This window comes from Alexandromys fortis, unplaced genomic scaffold, assembly GCF_014885135.2.
Source record: "Alexandromys fortis isolate MF-2015 unplaced genomic scaffold, M_Fortis_MF-2015_v1.1 scaffold_8_9099976_23576923, whole genome shotgun sequence".
NCBI classification, from domain to species: domain Eukaryota; kingdom Metazoa; phylum Chordata; class Mammalia; order Rodentia; family Cricetidae; genus Alexandromys; species Alexandromys fortis.
The window spans coordinates 8,759,252-8,781,267 of NW_026067899.1; the positions used below are offsets into that span (position 1 = coordinate 8,759,252).

Genomic DNA, 22,016 nt, shown 5'->3' on the forward strand with positions numbered 1-22,016 from the left:
GAAAACTCACTGGGCAACTTGGAAAGCAGAGTGAGACTTTATTCTCTCCCTAGCCTCTTGGCTCACATTCCTAAGGCAGCCAGTGTGAAAAGTGTGCTTTGAGAGCCACCACAGATACCATCCATCTTTAGAACGATAATAGGTAACATGGACCAGTTAGGATGCCTGAGGCAGTGTAAGTGTTTGACACACATTAAGTCTCAGTTAAACCTCAGGGCAACTCTCACAGGTTAGGAGCCAGTTTGAATCTCCCTTTATGAGTAAGTCACCAACTGCCACAGGGCAAGGACTGCTTCCATCGTTCATACTGCAGAAGACTTCAATATACGTGAAGACCAGGAGTCTGAGAGTCAGTAGCAGGCCTGATACTCTTCTCTATTCCTTGTAGAATTAGATTCTTGAAAGGTCCCTTTTCCCAGATCCTCACCCAGGAGAGGTGAGTTCGGTATTTTCTGACTGAGTCAAACCTGTGTAACTGGATGTTTGAGCAACGACTCCTGTGGACGATTTACAATAAATTCAGTAGTGTTTCAAATAAACAGCATATGCTTTTAGTTGGTCCCTACCAGTTAGTATGCTCATCTTTAACAAGCATACAGAATCATCAGAGTTTTCTCCTAGGAAACTGAGTTTATGATAATAAATTTGAAAAGGCAACTTCTCAGACTCAGCACATCCTGCATCCTTCCCCTGTGCTTCTCTGGAACTTCTCAGTATTGTGTTGTGTATCAGGTTTTATAACTTATGTTTGTCATTTTCCTCTCAGGTGGCCTCCACATAGTACAGTTACTAAGACAGTTATAGGAAAGTGTGACGGTATTTCTTAGATTTCTCAGTACAGGATCTGTGTATAGATGCTTGATGATGGGCTCACTCTCAATTTTTCTCCCATCTTTGGGCTGGGCCCTTTTGGGCAGTATTTCTCTCCTACCAATACCGCAGTCAGTGTGTGCCACAGCCTGATAAACTCAGAGGGCATTCAACTGCAGTACTTCAACCTTGAAATGATCTTACCTAAAAGACAGTGATGAGCATTAAAGGAACTTCCATTCCCGGGGCCATATAATTCTGTACATATTTGAGAAACTGAGCATGCGTAACAATAGATGGAAAACCCTCACAGTTGATTTTAGTTTTATAAATCCCTGAAAATGATTAAGATATAAAATTCTAGAAGCTCAAGAGTTAGAGCTGCAATGTCCTCATTCCAACACAGAACTGTGCTCTTAAGTGCTCTATCCTTAGAGTTCTGTAAATATTTTATAGCATATTGCTAGGCGATATTTACATAATCTTCTTATTTATGTCTATTGTAAAGTACCTTGGAATTTTTCTTCCTAAGGCACATGTTACAGACAACTGAGTCTTTTTGTGATCTGTTCTAAATTAACACTATAAAAATTCAGTAAAAATGTAGTATTATAAAAGGGAAAGTAAAAGATAGACATTGAAAATATAAATCTTAATTAGTTTATCATTATATTCAGTGAAGTTAGACTGCCAAAATACTACAAAGGAGTCTAAGTATTCTATGTTCTGCACATTCATATTGTCGGTAATACAGATGTCACAGTGGATATGTGACATCAGACTAATAAATGTATAGTATTGTACTTTAACTTCAGACCAAATTTAGCCAAAAAAACCAATCAACGAATTAAATAAAACCACTGATGGGCATAGAAGAAAAAGCAAAGAACTGTTGACTCATTTTAGTCTTCAGACTTCTCATTCTTCCTCAGTGTCAAAGCTTCACTCTGCTAGCTTTGTTGCCATGTGTCTTTATAGGATCTGGGCTTAGCGAGTACACATGTGTACATGAGCACATGTGCATGGTCATGTATGTAGGGGGTGCATGCATGTGCGTTCTACAGTGAGCATTTTATTAGCAGTGTTCAGCAGTGTTGGGGATCAAACCCAGCTCCATTTATGATTTTTTTTCTAACTACTGGGAAAGCAGTTACTAATTTGCTAATGACTGCGGAATATTGTGAGGGGGAAACCATGTCTATGTGAAAGAAAACTGTCCCACGGTCCTATTTTAAAAATGACTTGTTAAAAGAGACGAAAAAGTTGCCATTGAAAGTCACATTTTATGCACATAGTATTGACAAGGCCATGTCTTCTCTAACAATTTCATAAACCACAATATTGGAATTACTTTTAATATAAGCTTAGAGACAATTATGGTCTATCTCAAGATTTTAGATATGCATAGTGATAAGATAGATGGCAATAAATACATAAATTTATCAAATCTTGAACACATTTGAAGGGTTTGTTATGACTTCATTTATTTTAAGCTTGTGTATTTCAAAGCCGGTAATACATATTAATACATATTTTTAGTACCACATAGAAAACATTTAGATTTCTACTCAAAATAAATCTGAAAACACTATGCCAAGATTTGAAAACACCTGCTTTAATATAAGCAAATGTATAAATATTCTAGGTTTTATGCTACATAGAAAAAATGAAAAATCTTTTTATACAATAAAGTGTTCACTGATATGTTGCAATTATTATTTTTTTTTGCCTAAGAATGATTCATTAAAGACTGATATTTTTTTAAAGCATACAGTAAAGAACAGTTGAGGGTAAAGGGACAGCTAACAAAAGTATCCTAAATAATTCAAATATGTATTATTCCATTGTCTTAGAAACTTCTGTCCATACTAACATTCCTAGGTTTAAGTATATGGAAAACACTTGACATACAAAATGTTGTATGGTTTCCTTTGTTCCAAGCTCCAGCTGAGGAGACATCAAGATTGGCTTTTGACAAGGTTGCAAATTACCACAATTGCCAGCAACTGTGCAGATCTTTCGCTAAAATGCTGTAATTACAAAATCAGTTACTTACAATTTGTTTAAATTCAGCGATGTATTTCAGTTATTTGTGATGTTTATCATGACTGATATTTCAGTTTGTGCATTTCTCCTCATTAATGATGATCTATAATATTCACCTCAGCCAAAATTCCATTTTCTGTATTACCAATCCTGGTTTCTCTGATTGTTTCTACTAAGCCAGTTTGGTGTGCTAAACATAATTTTAGTCTTCTGTTTTATATTTCTCTCTCTTTTATCCTTATATGCTCAAAACAGACAATGGTCGCAATGTCAAAGGTAACGTATAAACTCAAATTCGCCATCTGATGCTTAAAGTGCCCTTTACTTGGCATGTTAACTTGCCTGCTGTGTGCCCTGTTGATGCCACACCTCCATGCTGCCCTCAGCTAGTCCAGGTGCCTGGTGGAGACATCATGGCTTGGTTTTGCTGGAGACATGGTTACTTTCTCTACTGTGCCATCAAAGTGATGATGAACGCCTTTTTATCCTGAACAAAAGGATGTAAGATTGACGGTGGACACTTCCTAGCCATTTGGAAAGAAACAAGTGTCAAGATGAATATATTCCAGTATAAAAGAAGCACATAAACTGTTGCAGGGACTCTGTCTTTTCTTGAGTGCAAGATTAAATAGAATGATCAAGGCTCCATGACAGCATCACTTCACTTGTTCCTCTTTTGTTTCCTTAAAACTAGTTTCACGTTCCTGGATGGCAGGGGGTATGGTTTTAAGCTTACTGTAGTAGTATATCCTGTACTTGCATGAGAGTCATTTTCTACTTTTTCTCTATTATACTTCAATCATTTTAAAATGTATTCTATATTATTCTAATCACTGGCATGGTTTACAGCTACCATAGGGTAATATTTAACCGGGAGATACTCTGGATAAATTTGGGTTTGGCAAAAATTTGAAATCCAATTCTGCTTTGGCTATCTTATCACAGTAGATGCGAGGATCCGAACTTTTGGCGTGGTGTTTGCCCGTGCATGCGGCTGTGGCTGTGGAAATGATGTCAGTGATGCGTCTCGTGCATGTTTGTTGCATGAACATGTCTCCACCAGTAACCATCATTCCTCAGAACTTACTGTCTGGGCCTCTTCTTTGCATCACTGGTACTCTGACCACTGTGCAGTTTTGTGTAATTGGCATCTTAATTGCTTCCATACTTGATTCAGAACTGCTGTTGCTGATGAATGAGCAGTATTAGACATTGTAGGTGTTATGTGATCAAAATCCCAGGATAATCTGGAAATCAACGAAATTGTAGGAGTGTTTCCTTTGCCTTTCCTACTATTTTGTAAGCACTTCAAGGAAGATCTGTACAAGATACCTCCAATAGTGGGATGGGATTTTTTGTTGTTGTTGTTGTTCCTTTGTTTTGTTTTGTTTTATCTACATAGTTATTCTAGTTGGGCATGGTAGTTTTAGTTGACAATTCAGAATGAATCCTCAGAAAGAATATAAAGATTTACTGCCTGCTTGGTCCTTGGAAATACTACTAGCACTTAAGATGAATAAATGCATAGACATTAATTTTTCTGTGGATCTTTTGGGTTTTTTGTTTTTGTTTTTTGAAAGTCAAAGTAAGAAATGAATCTAGTTTGTTTAAATTATGTCCAAATTTGGCTGGCTTTAGCTCCTAAACTAATTGTCCAGTAATAAGGATATATAATTCAGGGGTAGATCACCCATATGTGTGAGCCTTAATCAGATCCCAAGCACCCAAATCAAGAAAGGGAAAAAGAAAGAAAGTAAGGGAGGAAAGAAAAGAGAAAGAAACTACCCTTCATCTATTGTCAAAAATAAAGACATTTTATTTTAATTTCATCAACTACTCCATCAAACCAACCTTTATCCGTATTCCCTGTGTTTTAGGTAGAAATCCCAATTGCCTGATTGAAGTTCATTTTTGTTTTTGTTTTTTTTTTTGTGTGTGTGTGTGTGTATGTGTGCATATATTTCAGATGCACATCAGTTTTACAACTGCCATTTTCATAAAACTACAAATAGATACTGGATGATCCATCAAGTGTGCTTATAAAACAAATTAATACTGACTCTAAGGCATAATAAATAAAATATTAAATAAAAGAGAAGTACATTTCTACCCTGCTTTGAACACAAAACGTATCATCCACTTTGACCAGAAATCATTTCCCGACAAAAAAGTATAAATAACCTGGTAACGCAGACAAAGGATTTGCAGGTTTGTCTGAGTGGTCCCCTTAAAGCTCAGGTGCCGCCTAATTCCTTGGCACAAGGTGTACTGACATCTTTATTTTCAGAAAAGGCCATCTTGGGAAGTCTGTTTTAGTTCCTGTTCCACAGAGAACCAGCACTGGCTTAAATCCTTTCTCCTTCCATCTGTCCCCAGTGGACAGAGATATATTCTCTGGCATCACGGACTCTAAGCATAAAAATCTTACCAGCAGAAGACAGTAGGCTGGCACTCAGCCTTTTCTTCCAAAACTAAATAAACCGACCCTTTTCTTCAGATAAATTCTGCTTTCCTTCGATAAGTTTCTTTGTCACTCTAACACTTCAAACAACAGTTACGTGCTATTTTTAGGAACTGTAACCCCTGTAGGAGAAGAAGTAAAGCAACTTCTAACAAATGGCATAACGTATGTAGATAACATGATTCGAGGCCCTATCTCTAGGGCTTCAGAAGGATTTCTACTGGTACTTCAGTCACTCAATTATCACCTCACACCTAGTAGTTCGTCCATGTGTCCTGCATTTTGAGCCATAGATACATTACTCCTCTTTTCCTATTTAGTAAGTCCTTGAAAATGTTGTGCCCTATGTTGCTTTCTAAGACTCCAGATTTCTATTTCATGTTGACCACTTTCCAACTAGAACACGATACTATCTTGAGTCAGAAACCAAAACTGCTCTCAAGATTGCTAAGAGCAATCACTTCCACTGTAGCCAGGAAACCTATCAGGTACAAAAATAATGACAGACAGAGAGAAAGGGACAGAGAGAGAGAAAGACAGAGACAGAGAGAGAGAGAGAGAGAGAGAGAGGAGAGAGATTTAACAGAACTTGTTTCTCATACTTTGTATTGGCCTTTATCCAGATGCCTATAATCTTACCAAGATTTGCAAATTGATTCTTAGTGGTGACAATTTGTCTGGCAAATTATATGTCATGCAGAGGAACAGAATTTGTAGACAATGAATGCAAGTAACTTGATGAGTGTTTCTTTCTGTCTTTTTCTGAGTGCTACAGCACTTTTTGGCTGATGCTTATTCGCAGGGTTCTTTGGCAAAGTGTCATTGCCAATGCTACGCTGGCATTTTTGCTAATGTTAATATGGATTAGTTGTATGTTTCATTACATTTAACAAATGTAATTCAATGCCCTAAGAAATACTGTACATGTCCAACAAGATGGCAAAGTAAAGGCCCTAGCTGCCAGAAAATGAAAGCCTGACAACCTGAGTTTGATTACAAGAAACCTTGTTCAACTATGTAAAGAGAAAACCTATGCCATGAAACCGCCCTATGATGAACATATGCATATGCCTTGACATTTGTGCCCATAAATACAAATCACACACATACACAAACATACACACACAACAATAATAATAAAGCATTTTCTTACTCTTGATTTAAACAGTCTCAGCATACTCATTTTAAGTATTTTAAAATCTGAAATTCTTCTTAGTTATTGCTGGATCTCTATGCATAGTTGGAAAACGTAGCTCATTTTATAACTTCATCAGGTACTGGTGCTAAAATCTACCCACCTGTTGCTCTAGCCTCCCTGGTCACCTGCTTTCTGTTTCCTAATCACAGGTTGGCATACTCACGTTGTTATCCCTCACAGAACGTCAATCTCCTGGTACACTTTTGAGTCTTATAGTCCCCTCAACTGAATCGATCATGTCCCCTTATTTCTGCCTGATCCTTCTCTGTAAATTCATTTACTTTGTTTTTCAGGCTAATCTCCTTCCTTTCATTAGAATCCCAAATCCCATCTATTCATGATCATTGTCAGTGAGGCTGCCTATCAACTCTAAGTCCTCAGCCAAGGCCTCTCTGAATGTAGACCTAGGAGGTAGGAAACCTTGTACTTTGATTTCTGGTCTTTGACTAGTACCTTTTTGGCCTCATATTCTGTCAGCTTAGTTTAGAATTGGTGAAAAAAAGAATATTATTAATTCCTGCCTTAAAACATTGTGAATATATTCCACTGGAATTTATATAGATTTTGGGAAAAGACTATAGCTTGCAGAGTCTATAAGACTTCTAGGTGTAAATATTTGATTCAAAGTCAAGAGAAAGAAGAACACCACTTTCTGTTCTACATGAGAAAAGACGCTTGGGATGCCCTATCTGAGTGAGGGCGCATAATTTATTTTAAATACACTGTTATACTGAATTCAATAAATATATTCACTCAAAAGAAAGTTTTCTTTAACTCTTTCAAACTAAAAATCCAAAGCAAACAGAATGAAATGACAATGTAGGTGATTTCTTTTTCCCATAGTAAACGAGAGACAGTAAAATAAGGACTGTAGGGAGGTTGCAAATCCAGGGATGCGTCTGGGTAAGACAGTTTATCAAAGAGTTTCTCAGCTTCAGTTTGAACAGTCCTTTTCTCAGCAAGTATTTTGTTTTTCTCACTTGACTTCCCTGCAATGCAATTCAGAGATAATTAAGCATTCCTGAAATAATAACATGGTCCTCTAACTTTACTATAAAGGGCTCACAAAGGCAAAGCAGTTTTTAATCAGATTATATGAATATTACTATGCTAGTGTTTATATATAAATATGCTGAGGACATAATCCTAGTTACAGTTGAAAAAGTTGACTTCCAAGAAATTAAGGACATGATTGAAGACCCCACAGAAAAATAGTGAAGTGAGAGAGAAATCATAATAATAATAAATTGAGATTTAATAAATTTCTAAATGTGTTAAATCCTCAAAATAATAATAAGAGAATATGAAAGGGAAATTAGGAAGTGTGATATTCTCACAAGCAAGCTTTCCTTCCCTTAAACATTCTTTCAGACTACTTCTCTATGGTAAGATGTAATAACATTGACTTGCACAGAAGCTAGTCACATTGCTAAATGTTAAGGTATATTTTCATCAAGGTGTACCTTGCAACCACATGCTTTGTTCAGAATGAGTAGTGCTAGAAAGATAAATTCACAAGTGAAAGCACTTACTGCTCAAGAGTGCTGACCCAAGCTCCATCCCCTCATTAGAAGAAGAAAACTAGAAACTTATTCTCTGACCTCTATATGTGCTTCCCAATAATCATAGCATATGCACACACACAAACAAATAATTATATATAAAAGAAATAGTGTGTAACAGTAGGTGAACTAACCATCAACACACAACAAAGAAGCTGAGGAAGGTCTTCTACAGTGCTAAGACACTGACACTGAAAACCACCCCAGATTTTAGCGTTTAATGTGTGGGTTTTCTTTCCAGTTGGCATTTTGGAAAAAAAAATAACGATGTTAATTATTTTAAAAGGCATTTTATTCAGAACGTTAGTGTAATTCTGGTAGTTACCTGAAAATTTAATTTTGCTTCTAGTTATCAGAGAACACTCCAATCCTTTGTTTTACATATTTAAACATGGCAGGCATAGAAACAACTGAGACCAGAACGCTAAGATTTTGTGTTGAGCATTCAAATGCTACAAAGATTGAGGTTCTAGATAACATAATTTTCCAAAATAGTGACATACTTCTAATACAACTATGTAAGGACACTATAGTAGTGTATGATATTCGATGTTCATGATAGCTGTAGCTCTAGAAAATTAATACTACTGCAATCCTATAAAGCATATTGTGTGGCTATATTGGGAACTCATTAGATATTCAGATCATTTCAAGCATTGCCACTATATGAATGTCCCTTGAAACACATGCAGCAGGTTGGCAAAGTAGGAATAAGAGCTGTGCCATTCAAATTCTTCCATTGTTGTGACAGCCAAAAGGCATCCTGACAAATATCCCTTGGTCAATATTTCAGACCCTATGGCCATAACTATACCTAATTCCAGGGGGTGACCAGAAATAACCATAAGGGTAATAAAACTACACTAACATATTTTGCCTACCAATTAACATCCTAGATCATCTGTGAAGACAAGTTCCTACAAAAACACAACAAAAAGAAGGGTGATCTAGACATAAATTCAAAAGGCGAACTGTAACGATTTTAATACAACTTTGTTGTATGCCTGAATGTTACCACTTACATTGCTTATTCATATCCCTAGGTGCAGATAAATTATCCAGGCCAAAAAAAAAAAAAATTACAGCATTTCTGTGGGGAGGAAGACAACAGTGTTTACAAAGTCCAAAATCCTAGAGTTACAAATTTTAACAATGTGCCTAAAATTGAGGCAAAAATAATATACAAAACTGGAAAACCCCATATGAAGAACGCTTTTTATTATGCTTTTTAATTTTTTTAAAGACTTCAGGCACCAACATTGGAGTGCTAATTGGAGGCACCAGCGGATGATGATGGTGGTAGAGCAAGTTCAGATAACGAGACAGGCAGAAGCAACTGAAAGGGAGTCTTCCCCCACCCACCCCCACTCTCCCAGCCAAAAATACACTGTGTAATACTCATGCCCTCAGGACTTGGAAACAGTTCTTCATGATGCTGAATTTTAAGATCTATAACATAGAATAAGCAACACATAAGAACTCCAGACTATTTCTTGACATCAAAAATAGCAAATAATAGATTTGTCTATAAAGAAAATGGCCCTGCTTAAGGCTCCTCATCTTCCACAAGGGAACAGGGGGCTTGGCCACTTCCCAGCTGTGTTTGTAGGAACAGATTGTTGAAGGTGTTTGGCAACCTCCAATCCAGACATACTCTGTCTCCTGACTATGGTTATGTCTAGTTTAAGCTGTGTTTGCTATAGCAACATCCTTATGTACTTTAGTTACAGGATATTTTTTTATGTAACTGAAAATAAAATGGAAAGAAAGATATCAAGGTCCCAAAAAGAATCCTGAGGATCTCAACACAAAACATCAGTACACACACACACACACACACACACACACACACACAAGACACTTAGTCATTTTCAACATCATCTAGGCATGAACCTCGTAGAAACTCCATGGATCATCTCATGTAGGTAGTAGAACATCTGAAGAAAGTAACTGGCTTGTCCGTTCTCTGTGACATGTCAAAGAGAGGAACGTAAATGAAAGATGCACAAAAGTCAAGACCAACATGATCCTAACTAGGTCAATGCTTCCCTAAGTCACCCCCAGAATAGGAAACAAAATCTATAGGAATACTTGAGGTAGAATCCAGCCAGCAGCAGGGCATGCGGGGTTTTTGGTTTATTTTGTTGTTTAGTTTTGTTTCTCTCTCTCTCTCTTTTTTTTTCAGCCTTTAATAAAAGAAGCCAGTTCACGATAGAGGTTGGCATTCGTACTTCTAGTACCAAAATTTTCCCTTTGATTCTCACATGTCCTCCTTTGTGATAAAAGGTGTTCACACATAAACTGACTGCACTTAGTCATGGGACTCACACAGTCATGGATCATTAGCCAGGCATCCAAGACCATCTTTTATTTTTATTTTTTCTATTTCTTCTGATATTATTTTTACAAATACTTTCCAATCTTTCTAGGGCCTTTTAATCATATCAAGTCAAGTCTGCTGGGGTCCACATCGGATTCAAACCTCAACAAATACAGCACCATCAACAAGATTCCTCAGCTTACTCTGAACTTTTCAGATGTCAAAACTGAAAAAAAGAATACATCCCCTCCCTCTTCAGATAAAACTATTATTGCACCCAAGGTCAAAGAACGGACACACAATGTGACAGAGAAAGTAACCCAGGTAGGACATTGTTTTACTATACTTTACAACTACTATGGGGTTATTTATTTTCCATAATGAATACTTTTCTCTCTGATGAATAACGGTAAGACATTTATCTCAATGCCTTGAGATATTGAAAAACTCCTAAGGAATAATTAACAAAACTACTGCAGTGATTTTTGCCTGTTACTAGACTGGGCAAAACTGAACTAACTTGACATTGTTTATTGCTCAGAGGTAATTATGCCGCCATTTATCATTTTTGAACATTTATTGACTTGCTGTCCACCCTGACAATATAAAGCATTTTTTAAAGAAATGGATCAGATGTGATTAATGGAACTTTAGAGGTCTAACGGAGAATTATTCCTAACTGTGTCCTCCCCTTTTGCACTTGCTCCACTAAATTGAGCTGTATGCATGTTGAAAGAAAGAAGAGGTGTCTGACATGACAAAATCTTAGAGCGAAACAAAGCATCTCACAGTGACAATATTTTATCATTTTTCAAATAAATATTGCAACCTGAATTGTGATTAAAAGAAGAAACTGTTCAAAAGTCTTCCCTCAAAGAATAAATAAAGATGATTTGTATTTATGTCAAAATAACCACCTAGGCAGTCCCTAGCTTTTGCTTTCAGTGCATTTACCATGTTAGGGATTCACGGCTCTAAAATTTGTCAAGGAAGCAATTCCTCTAATACAACTTTGTTTGGCAGCAGGCGTTTGTATAAACAACCCACAATTTCAAAGAAACGTAAATTTGGCCTGAACCCCTATTGGAAGGACTGAAAAAATTTGAATTAATAAAAACACTTTTTCTGAGTAGTAATTACCACAGGTAGAACTGCATTGCTATCTGCCCAGAACCTCTTGTATAAGATACGTTTGACAGAACTGTGCATATTATGGCTTATGTGACCAACTTATATTTGTTGGAAATGATAAAATATGTTTGCCATTTATGATAGCATCCCTAGAATATACCTTTGTATTTTTATGTAAGAAGGCACACTACTATTGGTCTTTCCCTCTTCTTAACTAGTCAATATAATAGAATTAAATAAATATAATATAATAACTAGTCATATAATAGAATTAAATAAATATTTTATTATTATTCATATTAACTGATATCATCTTGGTAGCTTTGAATTTTACTTACAACTTCCATCTTTATCTTAAAAATTTCTTTATAAGCAGCAACTAACATGTAGCTATAGAAATTAAGATAAGAGGTGGAAGCAACCTTAGCAATTTTAGGGGTGTGGCTATAAAGTGGCATGAGGAAGTGAGGCTTGGAACACAGCAAGCATGATGGGAACTGTCCAAGAACCATAGCAGCGTATATGGACAGTGTACAGAAAGACTATCCCACAACATGGGATAGTTCTATACTGGCACTTTATTATTTTCATGCCAATTTATCATTTACATGCCAAAGTAAACAAGGTAAAGATCAAATACAAAACAAACAACCAGCAATATTAGGTCTAATTTTGCATTGAAGTACTCTGAGACTATGCCAAGTTTCCTAGCCATAAGTGTCTTTGACATTTACATATTCATTTGATGCAACTTCCTTTGTCAAACAGTCACTAAAATTAACGTAGTAATTCTCTAAAACTTTTAACTATAAAAAAAAAACTAAATACGCTAGTTTTGTCCCCTAGTCTCTTATACACATTGAATTAGAATGTGTAGCTATTTTTCTCTCCAGCGAGATGAGTTTCTTTACAGCAGAAAGCCTATTGTTAGTCACTCAATTATCCATTCTCTCATGCAGTTGTTTGTTCATTCAACAAGAATTTGCTGAGAGGATATACGATGTATTATCCTAGAAATGTAGACTTAAAGGAAATGCCTTTACCTTGGAGACATGAAGGAAAGAGACAAGTAGATTACAGAGGTATTACAAGGCAGTTGAAAAGATTATACTACCAGGGCAGAAAAGACACAGAGGGTTCTAAAAAAGGAAGCCTTACCTGTGCTGGGACGAAGGGATGGTAATTAGGTAATGTAGCCTCTTAGGCTAGTTATGAAGCTTGAGAAATTGCCAGTGTTTTAGAATAAGAATCTGGAATTTGCGTATGTGAGGAAACTACAGAATGAAAAACAATTGCAGTGTCGCTAATGTTTCTTGTAATATATGACACAGCTGAGAAGCAAGCCGACCCCATGCAGTCTCTTGGCCAGGCTTTTCTTCTACTTGACCTAGCTCATCACGAAAGGAAAACAAGTTCCTGAGAGTCCCCTGCTCCTCTTAGTGCTCACAGGTAGTTATCTACTGGTAAATATCTTCCATCTTCCAGCATTCCTATGAGTCCCAGAGCAAAAGGACCCTGGTCAGCCCTTTGGGTTTTGTGACTATCCTTGTAGTAATAGTGTAGTTCTTTGATGAAAACAACCCAAGAAAGTGTAGTGGATTTGAAAGGACTCTGCTGGAGTTCATTAGAAGGCTATAGACAAGTATTTAAATTAACAGCATAGCTGCCACTAAAGTGGGCATAAAATACAATTATGTTAAATGCTGGGTAAATTCTAGATTACAAAAGTATAAAACCCACAGTTGTAGGAGAAGGCTTATTTGTTTCCCGGATGCCCAGACGCGAAAAAAGTCATACAGAATTAATTACAACACTTCTTGACCTATTCTCTCATGCTTCTTATTAACTAGCTCTTATATCTTTAATTAACCCATTTCTATTATTTTATGTATTGTTACAAGGTCATGGTCTACAGGCAAGGTTCCTGCAGGCTGTGTCTATCTCCTTCAGTTGCTTGTTCATTTCCCAGCTGCCCAGACATGAAATAATGACACAGAAACTTTATTAATTACAACACTGCTTGGCCTATTATCTTAGGCTTCTTATTGGCTAGCTCTTATATCTCGAATTAACCCATTTTTATTATTTTATATTTAACCACAAGGATTGTGGTTTATCAGAAAAGTTCCGGGGCTACATAGTGTTTCTTTGACTCTGCCATCTTCCTCCCAGTATTCAGTTTAGTTTTCCTGCCTAGCTGTATTCTGCCCTGTCATAGGCCCAAGCAGCTTATTTATTCATTAACCAATAAAAGCAACACATATACAGAAGGACTTCCCACATCACAGAGTCAATGGTTTAATACTAAAATATAAAATAGAATTCCATGAGGGAATAATGCCCAATATGACAATAGAAGGTGCTTTGAACTAGATGGAGAAACACTATATAACAGTATAGAATGATACCATCGACAAGAGTCGTGTGATAAATACTATAATATCACTTTTGGGAACTGAAGGGAGTCTCTATTTCCCTTCAACTAAAAATTGGTCTGATGGTGTCTATTATTTATGAATAATTTTTGACAAGTTTCATGAAACTCCAAACAGACACTATCAGGGAATAAGTTGCAAGCTGCTGCTAAATGAATGAGAGCAGGCTCACCTAGAGAACAACGAAATTTACCATTAATCTACAGGAATATTCCTGTAGATTTACTGAGGTAAGTATTCAAGAAATTAGATTTAACTCGTCACAAAAGACTTAGGCAACAATAAAGTAATTCATCAATGTTTATAAGCCCATGTATTCACCAACAGCATGCCTTTAATCCCAGCACTGGGGAGGCAGAGGCAGGCAGGTCTCTGTGAATTCCTGGTTAGCCTAGTCTATATAGTAAATTACAGGGCAGTTGGTGGGTCTATGTGCATTCAAAGCTAGCCTGATCTACATAGTGATTCCAGGACAGCCAGGACTATGTCAAGAGGACCTGACTCAAAAAAAAAAAAAAAAAGAAGAAGAAGAAGAAGAATCTTTATAATACTTAAATCATCTATGTAGATTTTAAGCCAAAGGAGATTTCTAATCTTCAACACTGATTGTAAGTATGTTACTGGCATGAAAATAGAATTATGGTAATTTAATAAGAGCTGACAATGACTGTGTACTGTTTAAGAGATTCTGTGATAAAGTGTTTCTGGCTGACCAAGTTTAATCTACATAACTAGTTGGCAATATTATTATACCCATTCCTTCCCACCTAAGGTTGCCTGATGCCACATGTGAATGCCTCAGTTTCTAAACCACACTCCATGAATCTACTAGTTCCCCATTTGCATGCTGAATCTTCTCAGAAGGCATCACAGCAACAGGATATGCCTAAAGCGTGTCTTTATGGTTGAATGTCATACTCAGAAAAACATTAAGTATTCAGAGAAGTGAGGCTACAGAAACAGGAACAAAGCAGAGAGTTCTTTCTCTTAGTCTTCCACACATCTTGACAAAGAAACTTTATTTCCATTATCACTTGTTGCAGTTAATGTCCATCTGTTTCTGCTAGGTTTAGATGAGGACCATGGGATTTAGGGTTCTGTTTGTGTGTGACAAATTACCAAAAAAGTAAAATGACCATGATGTTACTAACACAAATACTAACTCAAAGATGATAGCATCTACTTTTTATTGAAATTTATACAATGCAAATTTATTTATTCAAGGTCAACAAAAAACTTCAAAGCAACTATCTATAAGAATATTATTTATAGTAGAGGAATTTTAGTTCAAAAGTAATATAAAAATATTTAACATTATCAACTTGTGATTAGCTATACAAAATTTCTTAAAATATTTGACATATTCCTTCAAATACTATAAATATTAAATATTCATCAGCGATAGTTTTTAAAATTTTCCACACAAAACTACAAATTAAAAATGATTTTATATAGAGCACTATTTTTCAATAATGCTGTTAAGTTAAAATTGCACACAATGAGAGATTTTAATTTATAATACTATTTTAACTAATGATTCTTCATTTTTAATGTTACAAAATAAAAGATTCATAATACTTCTGCCACATGAATAATGTACTTTTCTAAACTTCATTTTGTATCTAAACTGATTTAAACATCATGCAAGCTTCAATAGAACTAAACAGATCATCTTGAACTGCCAGAAATAGCAATAATAAAAATATTATAAATTAAATTTGAAATGCAACACAGGAGGAAAAATTGCTTCTGAATACTAGCAATTGATAGGACATTTGTTTTGTATCCATTATCTTCCCGCTATTTATAGAATACCATCAACTTTGGCTAAGCAAGATAGAAATCCCATCCAGTATTTTCTCTATATTCTGAGCATGGTTTATAAACTACTTGTATAAATGCAAATTGAAAAGAAAACAGTATATCTGGACTTTTCGAGAAAGTATAAAGTACCCTGAACACAGGTTCAGCAGCTGTGAGTACTTAACTGTAAGCCTGTGCCAGCTGTTATAGCTGCAATGCTTTGCTTTGCCTTTGAGTTACTACAAAGCTTTGAAACTGAAGATACTAGATTATGATTTCAAGCTTTTCCTCATATAGTCAATATAGTCTACAGTATAAATAATGATGATAAGAGTATCACTTAGGATTAAAACAGAAGTATTTTATTAACAATTATATTCTGTAAGTATGTACTATAGTACATTTACATTTAATATAAATAAACCTGTTATTATCTTTAGAAAATAAGTATAAAAATTTTTAAAGCAACAAATTAATTTTGTCTACTTTCACTAAGTCATATATATATATATATAGATGCATATATGTATGCCTAAGTATGGATGTATGTATGTGTATATGCCTAATATCACATATAGTCTAACAAAATAGGCCTTTGTTTTTTTAAAAGTACTTTATTTATTTCAATAATAATCACCCTTCAGCACAATTTTGATGCTGCAGCAACACTGGAAGCGACTGAATAAGAGCCACAGCTTTTGGTGAAGGATTCATGAATACCTGCTTAAAGCAACCACCTGTTTGATTTTATAATATTCACATATTTAAAGAGGAGAAAGAAAAAGAATGCTGTCTCCTTTAGAAGTGGGGTGTATATATATATGAGTGGTCAGGAGAGACAGGTAAAAATAATTTCGCTTAGGGTTCACAGCCATAGCATGGTCACAATAGCAACGGAGGCACAGAAGAATGTGGCTGTATTGTCAAGATGGTTTCGTGTTTCCATCCCCGTCCACCCTCCAGTTAGCCAGAGCTTTGAGATAAAAGTCAGGAGCTGGAACAGGCAGGAAATGCAGAGGTAAAGTTCTTCGATCATTTGCCCTTGTAACCTAGGGGTTTTGACAAGCACATTACAAAGGGAATTACCTCATGAGAGCAGGAGCGTAGTAAGAAGCAGTAGGTTTTTCGTGTTTCGTGGGATGAAAATTAAGCTAAAAAAAAATTATCAACAATGAACCTCCCACAGCAGACGTGGTATTTTCACAAAAATCATCTAAGGTCTTAAAATGTGTGACTGTGGTCTTCTCTTCCTCGAGTTAAGGTGTAGAATACGTTTATAAAGAAATCTAAATCAGGAGACTAAAAGAAAATAAACTATAAAACCTTACTGGTGATCTTGGTATTAATACCTTTTCCTCCCGGTCCTTTCTCTCTCTATTGTGAAGACCTTGGTTCCAAGGGAAAATATATAGTTAGATCACAAAACCCTCCAAAATTTAATTGTTTCTGAAAAAAAATCATTAAAAATTTGGTAATTTAAAATCCACAAGAATTTTATTTAATGGTGATATGAGTCTAAGGACTCCTGATTCTCCACTGTCTTTATCTCCTTTGTAACATCCACTTCTGTATCATTAAAGTCAGACAAACTTGGAAACATGGGTAAAATCCCACATTTCACCCTGCAGTTGAAGCTGAAAAGAGAATCTGACACGGTCCTGTATTTTCTAAAGCTTCACTTGTTTTGAGAAGTTGCATCTTCATGTGGTTTTTATGGAAGAGGACGAACTACACAATCCTGTGAAATTCCTCTGATAACACCTTTGAATAAAAAATCCTGTCCGTCTCGTTTCAGTAACCCTGGATTGGCTGCTCTTGATTTCCCGGGCCAGCTTCAGAGCAGTGGGTGCCCGCAGTCCATCTTAGATGCAGCTTCCTACCAGGATAACAGCCTATGCCTATACTCTGGTGTGCTCCGCGACACTAGTCTCATATTCTTTGCATAAACAAAGAAACAGAAACAATTCTTTTTCTGTCTTTAATACTCCTGTTACAGGCCCATGTGTGTTTGAGACCTATTTCTTTAGAATCTGTTAAGTAGAAAGGGAGAAAGAAATATGAGATACAGAGTCATGGATAAAGGAAAGAATCTAAACCCCTTTAAGAGTGGACCATGATGAAAGCTGGCTTGCGGACTTCAGAAGCAGAAGAGATGACCTTTTCTTCTCTGCCCACTTCTCGGTCAATGCTGAGGGCTGGCGTTATCAAAGGTGTCACGTTAGTGGTCTCAGCAGAGGTGAACAGGTTGTGGAAGAGGTATTTTCTCTTCCAATTTGTGTCCTCTCCCATTTTGTGGTCCCAGCAGAGGTGGACGGATTGTGGACGGAGGTATTTTCTCTTCCAATTTGTGTCCTCTCCCGTTGTGTTGCTCTAGCATTTATTTTCTAATGTGGCAAAAAGACAAGAGGCAAAATAGCCGTTAGCCAAGTCTACTCCTTTGTGCCTGTGGATCTCGGCTACATGTGAAGTGCAGGCCACATGACAGGTCCCCACACCACATCAGAAGCAAGTCCTTAATTTTCAGGACAGAATACTAAAACTGAGTCATATTGAGGGAACAGAATCCGAAGAGGAATAAAAATGAATGCAATAAAAAACAACACCAATGCTCCTTCTTGGCTGCCAGCTGTCACTTCAACTGAACCACCTGCTCTAGAGAGGTAATCTGTCATGTATACATTATGCCCATACCTAGCTCCGTTTATTCACGAAGTTGTATTGAAAATTAGTGGTTTCTGACCCCTAAATTTTCCCACTTTCAAACCCCCAACGTACTTAAAAATCTGTTTGCTCACCCCTTCCTCCTTACCTCTCTCCCTCTCGTCAGGTATTACTAACTCACTTGGTCTTTTAAATAAAGACTTTTTCTTCACCCCTGATTCTGTCTGTACACTTGAAATGAGTGCCTCCAGATGGACACTCTGATGACTTTAGATTTAGTAAACAAGCCACATGGACATGAGAGTTCAGTACAGTTAACAGGAAAAATATCTAGCAAAGAATGAGTATGACTTCTTCCCAGTCAGCACAACCCATTACTTGAAAATGATTGAAAAGTGATGACATTGCCCATTTATCGATTGCAGCTTTGTGTTGTGATCTGTTTTCTGTGATGTGATGGTTTTTTTTTTTCAGATTCCTGGTTTTATTTGTCAGACCTCCTCATTCTAATCCACACTTAAGAGGTCAGGGGACTAAAGCTTCAACCAAATCGTAATGAAAAAGTAACAAGTCAGTGTCACATTTTATATTTGGTTTCTAGACTGAACATAAATAGGCCCCTGACAGTGTTGATAAGATTCAGAGCATCCTCCTAACTCTAATTCTATTCTTCAAAACAAATATGCATTTGAAACAAAACTACTCCTAGAATCGCTGGGGAAGGGAGGAGGAAGGTCATGAAAGGCACAGAAGCAAACTTCATTTGAGGACCTCGGGTTCCATTTGGAATCCCCACAGCTTTCTGTTTAAGTTCAAGGACAGAAACACCATTCTTTTTTTTTTGTTTTCTTTTCCATTCAGAGATCTTTTCCATCACATCTCACTGCCAAGAGAGAATCTCCCCACATCCTATAAATTAGAGTAGTTCTAGCACTTGGGTTGTGGCTGTTCCTCTGGCTCCTTCTTCATGTGGTCACCACAGCAATTTTGGATGAATTCTGTGTCTGTGATGGTAATCTTGATTGCCAGCTTGATGGGATTTAGAACCCTCATAAAAAACAACTCTCTGGATGTGTCAGTAGGGAGTTTAGTTGGGAGACCCAGTCTGGGTGTGGGCAGTACCATCAATGGACTAGGGTCTTAGAACGAATGAGAAGGAGAAATCTAACTGAGTGCCAGGACTCATTTCTTGCTGCTTTTTGACTGGACATACAAGAAGACAAGCCACCAACACTATGTGGCCATGCTCTCCCTTCCATAAATAAAGGACTGTGTCTTCAAACTGTGAGCCAAGAACGTCCTTCCTTAGGTTGCTTTCGTCAGGTATTTGTCCCAAGCATGCACAAAATTACAAATACATTATCCTTTAAAAAATATGAACATTTTAATAAAAATCATGCAGTCCTCAGTGCCAATAAACAGCCTGGGATCAAAGGTACAGAGAACACAGACTGTGTGATACCCCCAACACGGGTGTTCTCGGTACCCTGTATACCTGTGCATTCTCCTCTCTCTCTCTCTCTCTCTCTCTCTCTCTCTCTCTCTCTCTCTCTCTGTGTGTGTGTGTGTGTGTGTGTTAAGGGAACTGATTTCTTTAGGTTTTTCAATCTAAATAAACGTGTATATCTGTTATTTTGTGCTTTCATGTATCCAGATATCCTAGACCAAAACTGATTCTGATCAACAAGTATTTATCTTTACAATAAATTTTGAGTCAAGGACACATTCAGAATCTCACATCCGAGAATAAAATTTACTTCCTGGAAGTCTGGTGCTAACTGTGTTTTGTGTGCCATTCAGTGACAAGACAAATTTAACTCCTATAGTTTTTCTTTCCCCTAACCGGGCTATCTCAAGAGTATGTTGGCTGTCTAGTCTTATTCCTCCTAGCACCAATAATGCTCAGGGAGGGGCTAAATGCACAGGTGCTTGCACCAATGAGTTATTATCGCTAACTGCAATGGAGCAGGCAAACAGGCATTTTTTTAACTATTCATTTTTACTTTACATTTTACCATCTGCCTCGAAAATATGTAAGAAAATTAACTTTATGGAAAAGCATAGCTTTAAAAAAACACATCCTTAAAAATTAGGTAGTTATTACTTTTTTAAGGGAACATTTAGCGATAGAAGAATCTGTAAATTTGTGCTGACAAGTTCTACTGCAGGCCTACTATAATTTACAAAAAGAAATGCAACATTCAGATATTAAAAAGGAAACAAGGAAAACATGAGTGTGTGTTCATTGACAGAAACTTTTGTTTAACTTATTTTTATGATTTTTGCCAACAACAGTTATACCATATTACATAGCCCCTCTTTCATATTACCTGAAATTAAAATTCACATTTTAAAACCATATACCAAAACAAAAGTATATGCACATACCGGAAGAGATAGCTTTAGAACTTGATTTAGCTTGTGTATTTTCTTGCCAACAGCATCTTCAAGAGATAATTTGCAAACGGTTGAAATAATTGATTTGAAATAAGTTCTTTAAATATTCCAAATATATTTAATATCACATCTGTTTCCCACCCACTAGAAATATTAAATTGGTTGACTGAAAGAAATATAAAATTCAAGAATGAAATTTGAGCTCACAGATGGGCAATGTGCCATTTATTCTATAACATTATACTTTCATTTCCTTACTTTATGAAAACTCAATTCCTTAGTAATAAGATCCCACCTCTATCCTCGACACCAGAGAATAAATCCCGAACACAGCTTCTGCTACATAACAGTTCCAGGAATTTTCAGTTACGACAGGTGAAAATTAACCTACTAATAGCCGGGATATAATTAAATTCAGCTGGCACTTAGCATTCAGACTCTGTCCCTGACAGCATCAGGCATAGATGTTAAAATGTGTAGTGAAACTGTTCTAGAGATATAGCTATCCGGTAGAGGAAGGAAAGGCTCCAAATTAATCTGTAAAGGTTAGGAGAACATACTTCTGAAATGCTTTCAATTTCTCAAGGTTCAATAGCCGTAGGAAACGGCACACATCAGTAACATCATTCTCTTCTCTTGCGCTGGCTTAATGGGTAGCCTGGGTGACCTGATGCGCCTTGAATCTGGCTCAACCAGCAAACTTAATGTGGCTGTTTAAAAGTGCTAGCATTGTTTGGAGTCCTTATTCCCAGCACAATGTTTTTTTTTTTTTTTAAGTTTTATTTTAGCAGGCTAACTCCTTTGTTTAAACTTGAACTGTTGCCCACGGAAACCCTCTTTAATAGTTTACCTAAAATCAATGATCCCCACTCCCCAAAACCCCTTTTTCCTGGAAAACAAACAAATAAACACATACGGAAGAGGACCTTGATCTGTCTCACCTCGGAGTATTGTTACCTGACCCAGGCTGTCTATCTTGCCTGTCACTCTATTCTGGCTCCTTCCTCATCAGCGAACATTTGGGGTGATCCAACAGTCTACCTTGAGTCCATTTGTCCTGCTGTGATATGCTATGACCTAGAGTTTTGTTTATTCTAAGGTTGACAACAGCGACACCCTCATGTCTGTCAAATCCTGCTTGTTCCTGAGGTCTACATCCAATTTGGGAATTTGGTGAGCTTCACAGTTTCTA

At 36.6% G+C, this 22,016-nt stretch overlaps 1 protein-coding gene across 3 annotated transcripts in view; it reads left to right on the plus strand.

Annotated features, from left to right (window-relative positions):
• The window catches only part of Kcnh7 (potassium voltage-gated channel subfamily H member 7), a 407,046-nt gene that overhangs the window by 283,106 nt on the left and 101,924 nt on the right, over nucleotides 1-22,016 (plus strand). For 2 of the 3 annotated variants that reach the window (XM_050123184.1, XM_050123194.1), the window contains exons 5-6: nucleotides 3,112-3,132; nucleotides 10,507-10,721. In XM_050123184.1, the coding sequence (XP_049979141.1) occupies nucleotides 3,112-3,132; nucleotides 10,507-10,721 (236 nt within the window). The remainder of the gene's footprint in view (nucleotides 1-3,111; nucleotides 3,133-10,506; nucleotides 10,722-22,016) is intronic. The other variant, XM_050123203.1, reaches the window with a different exon arrangement.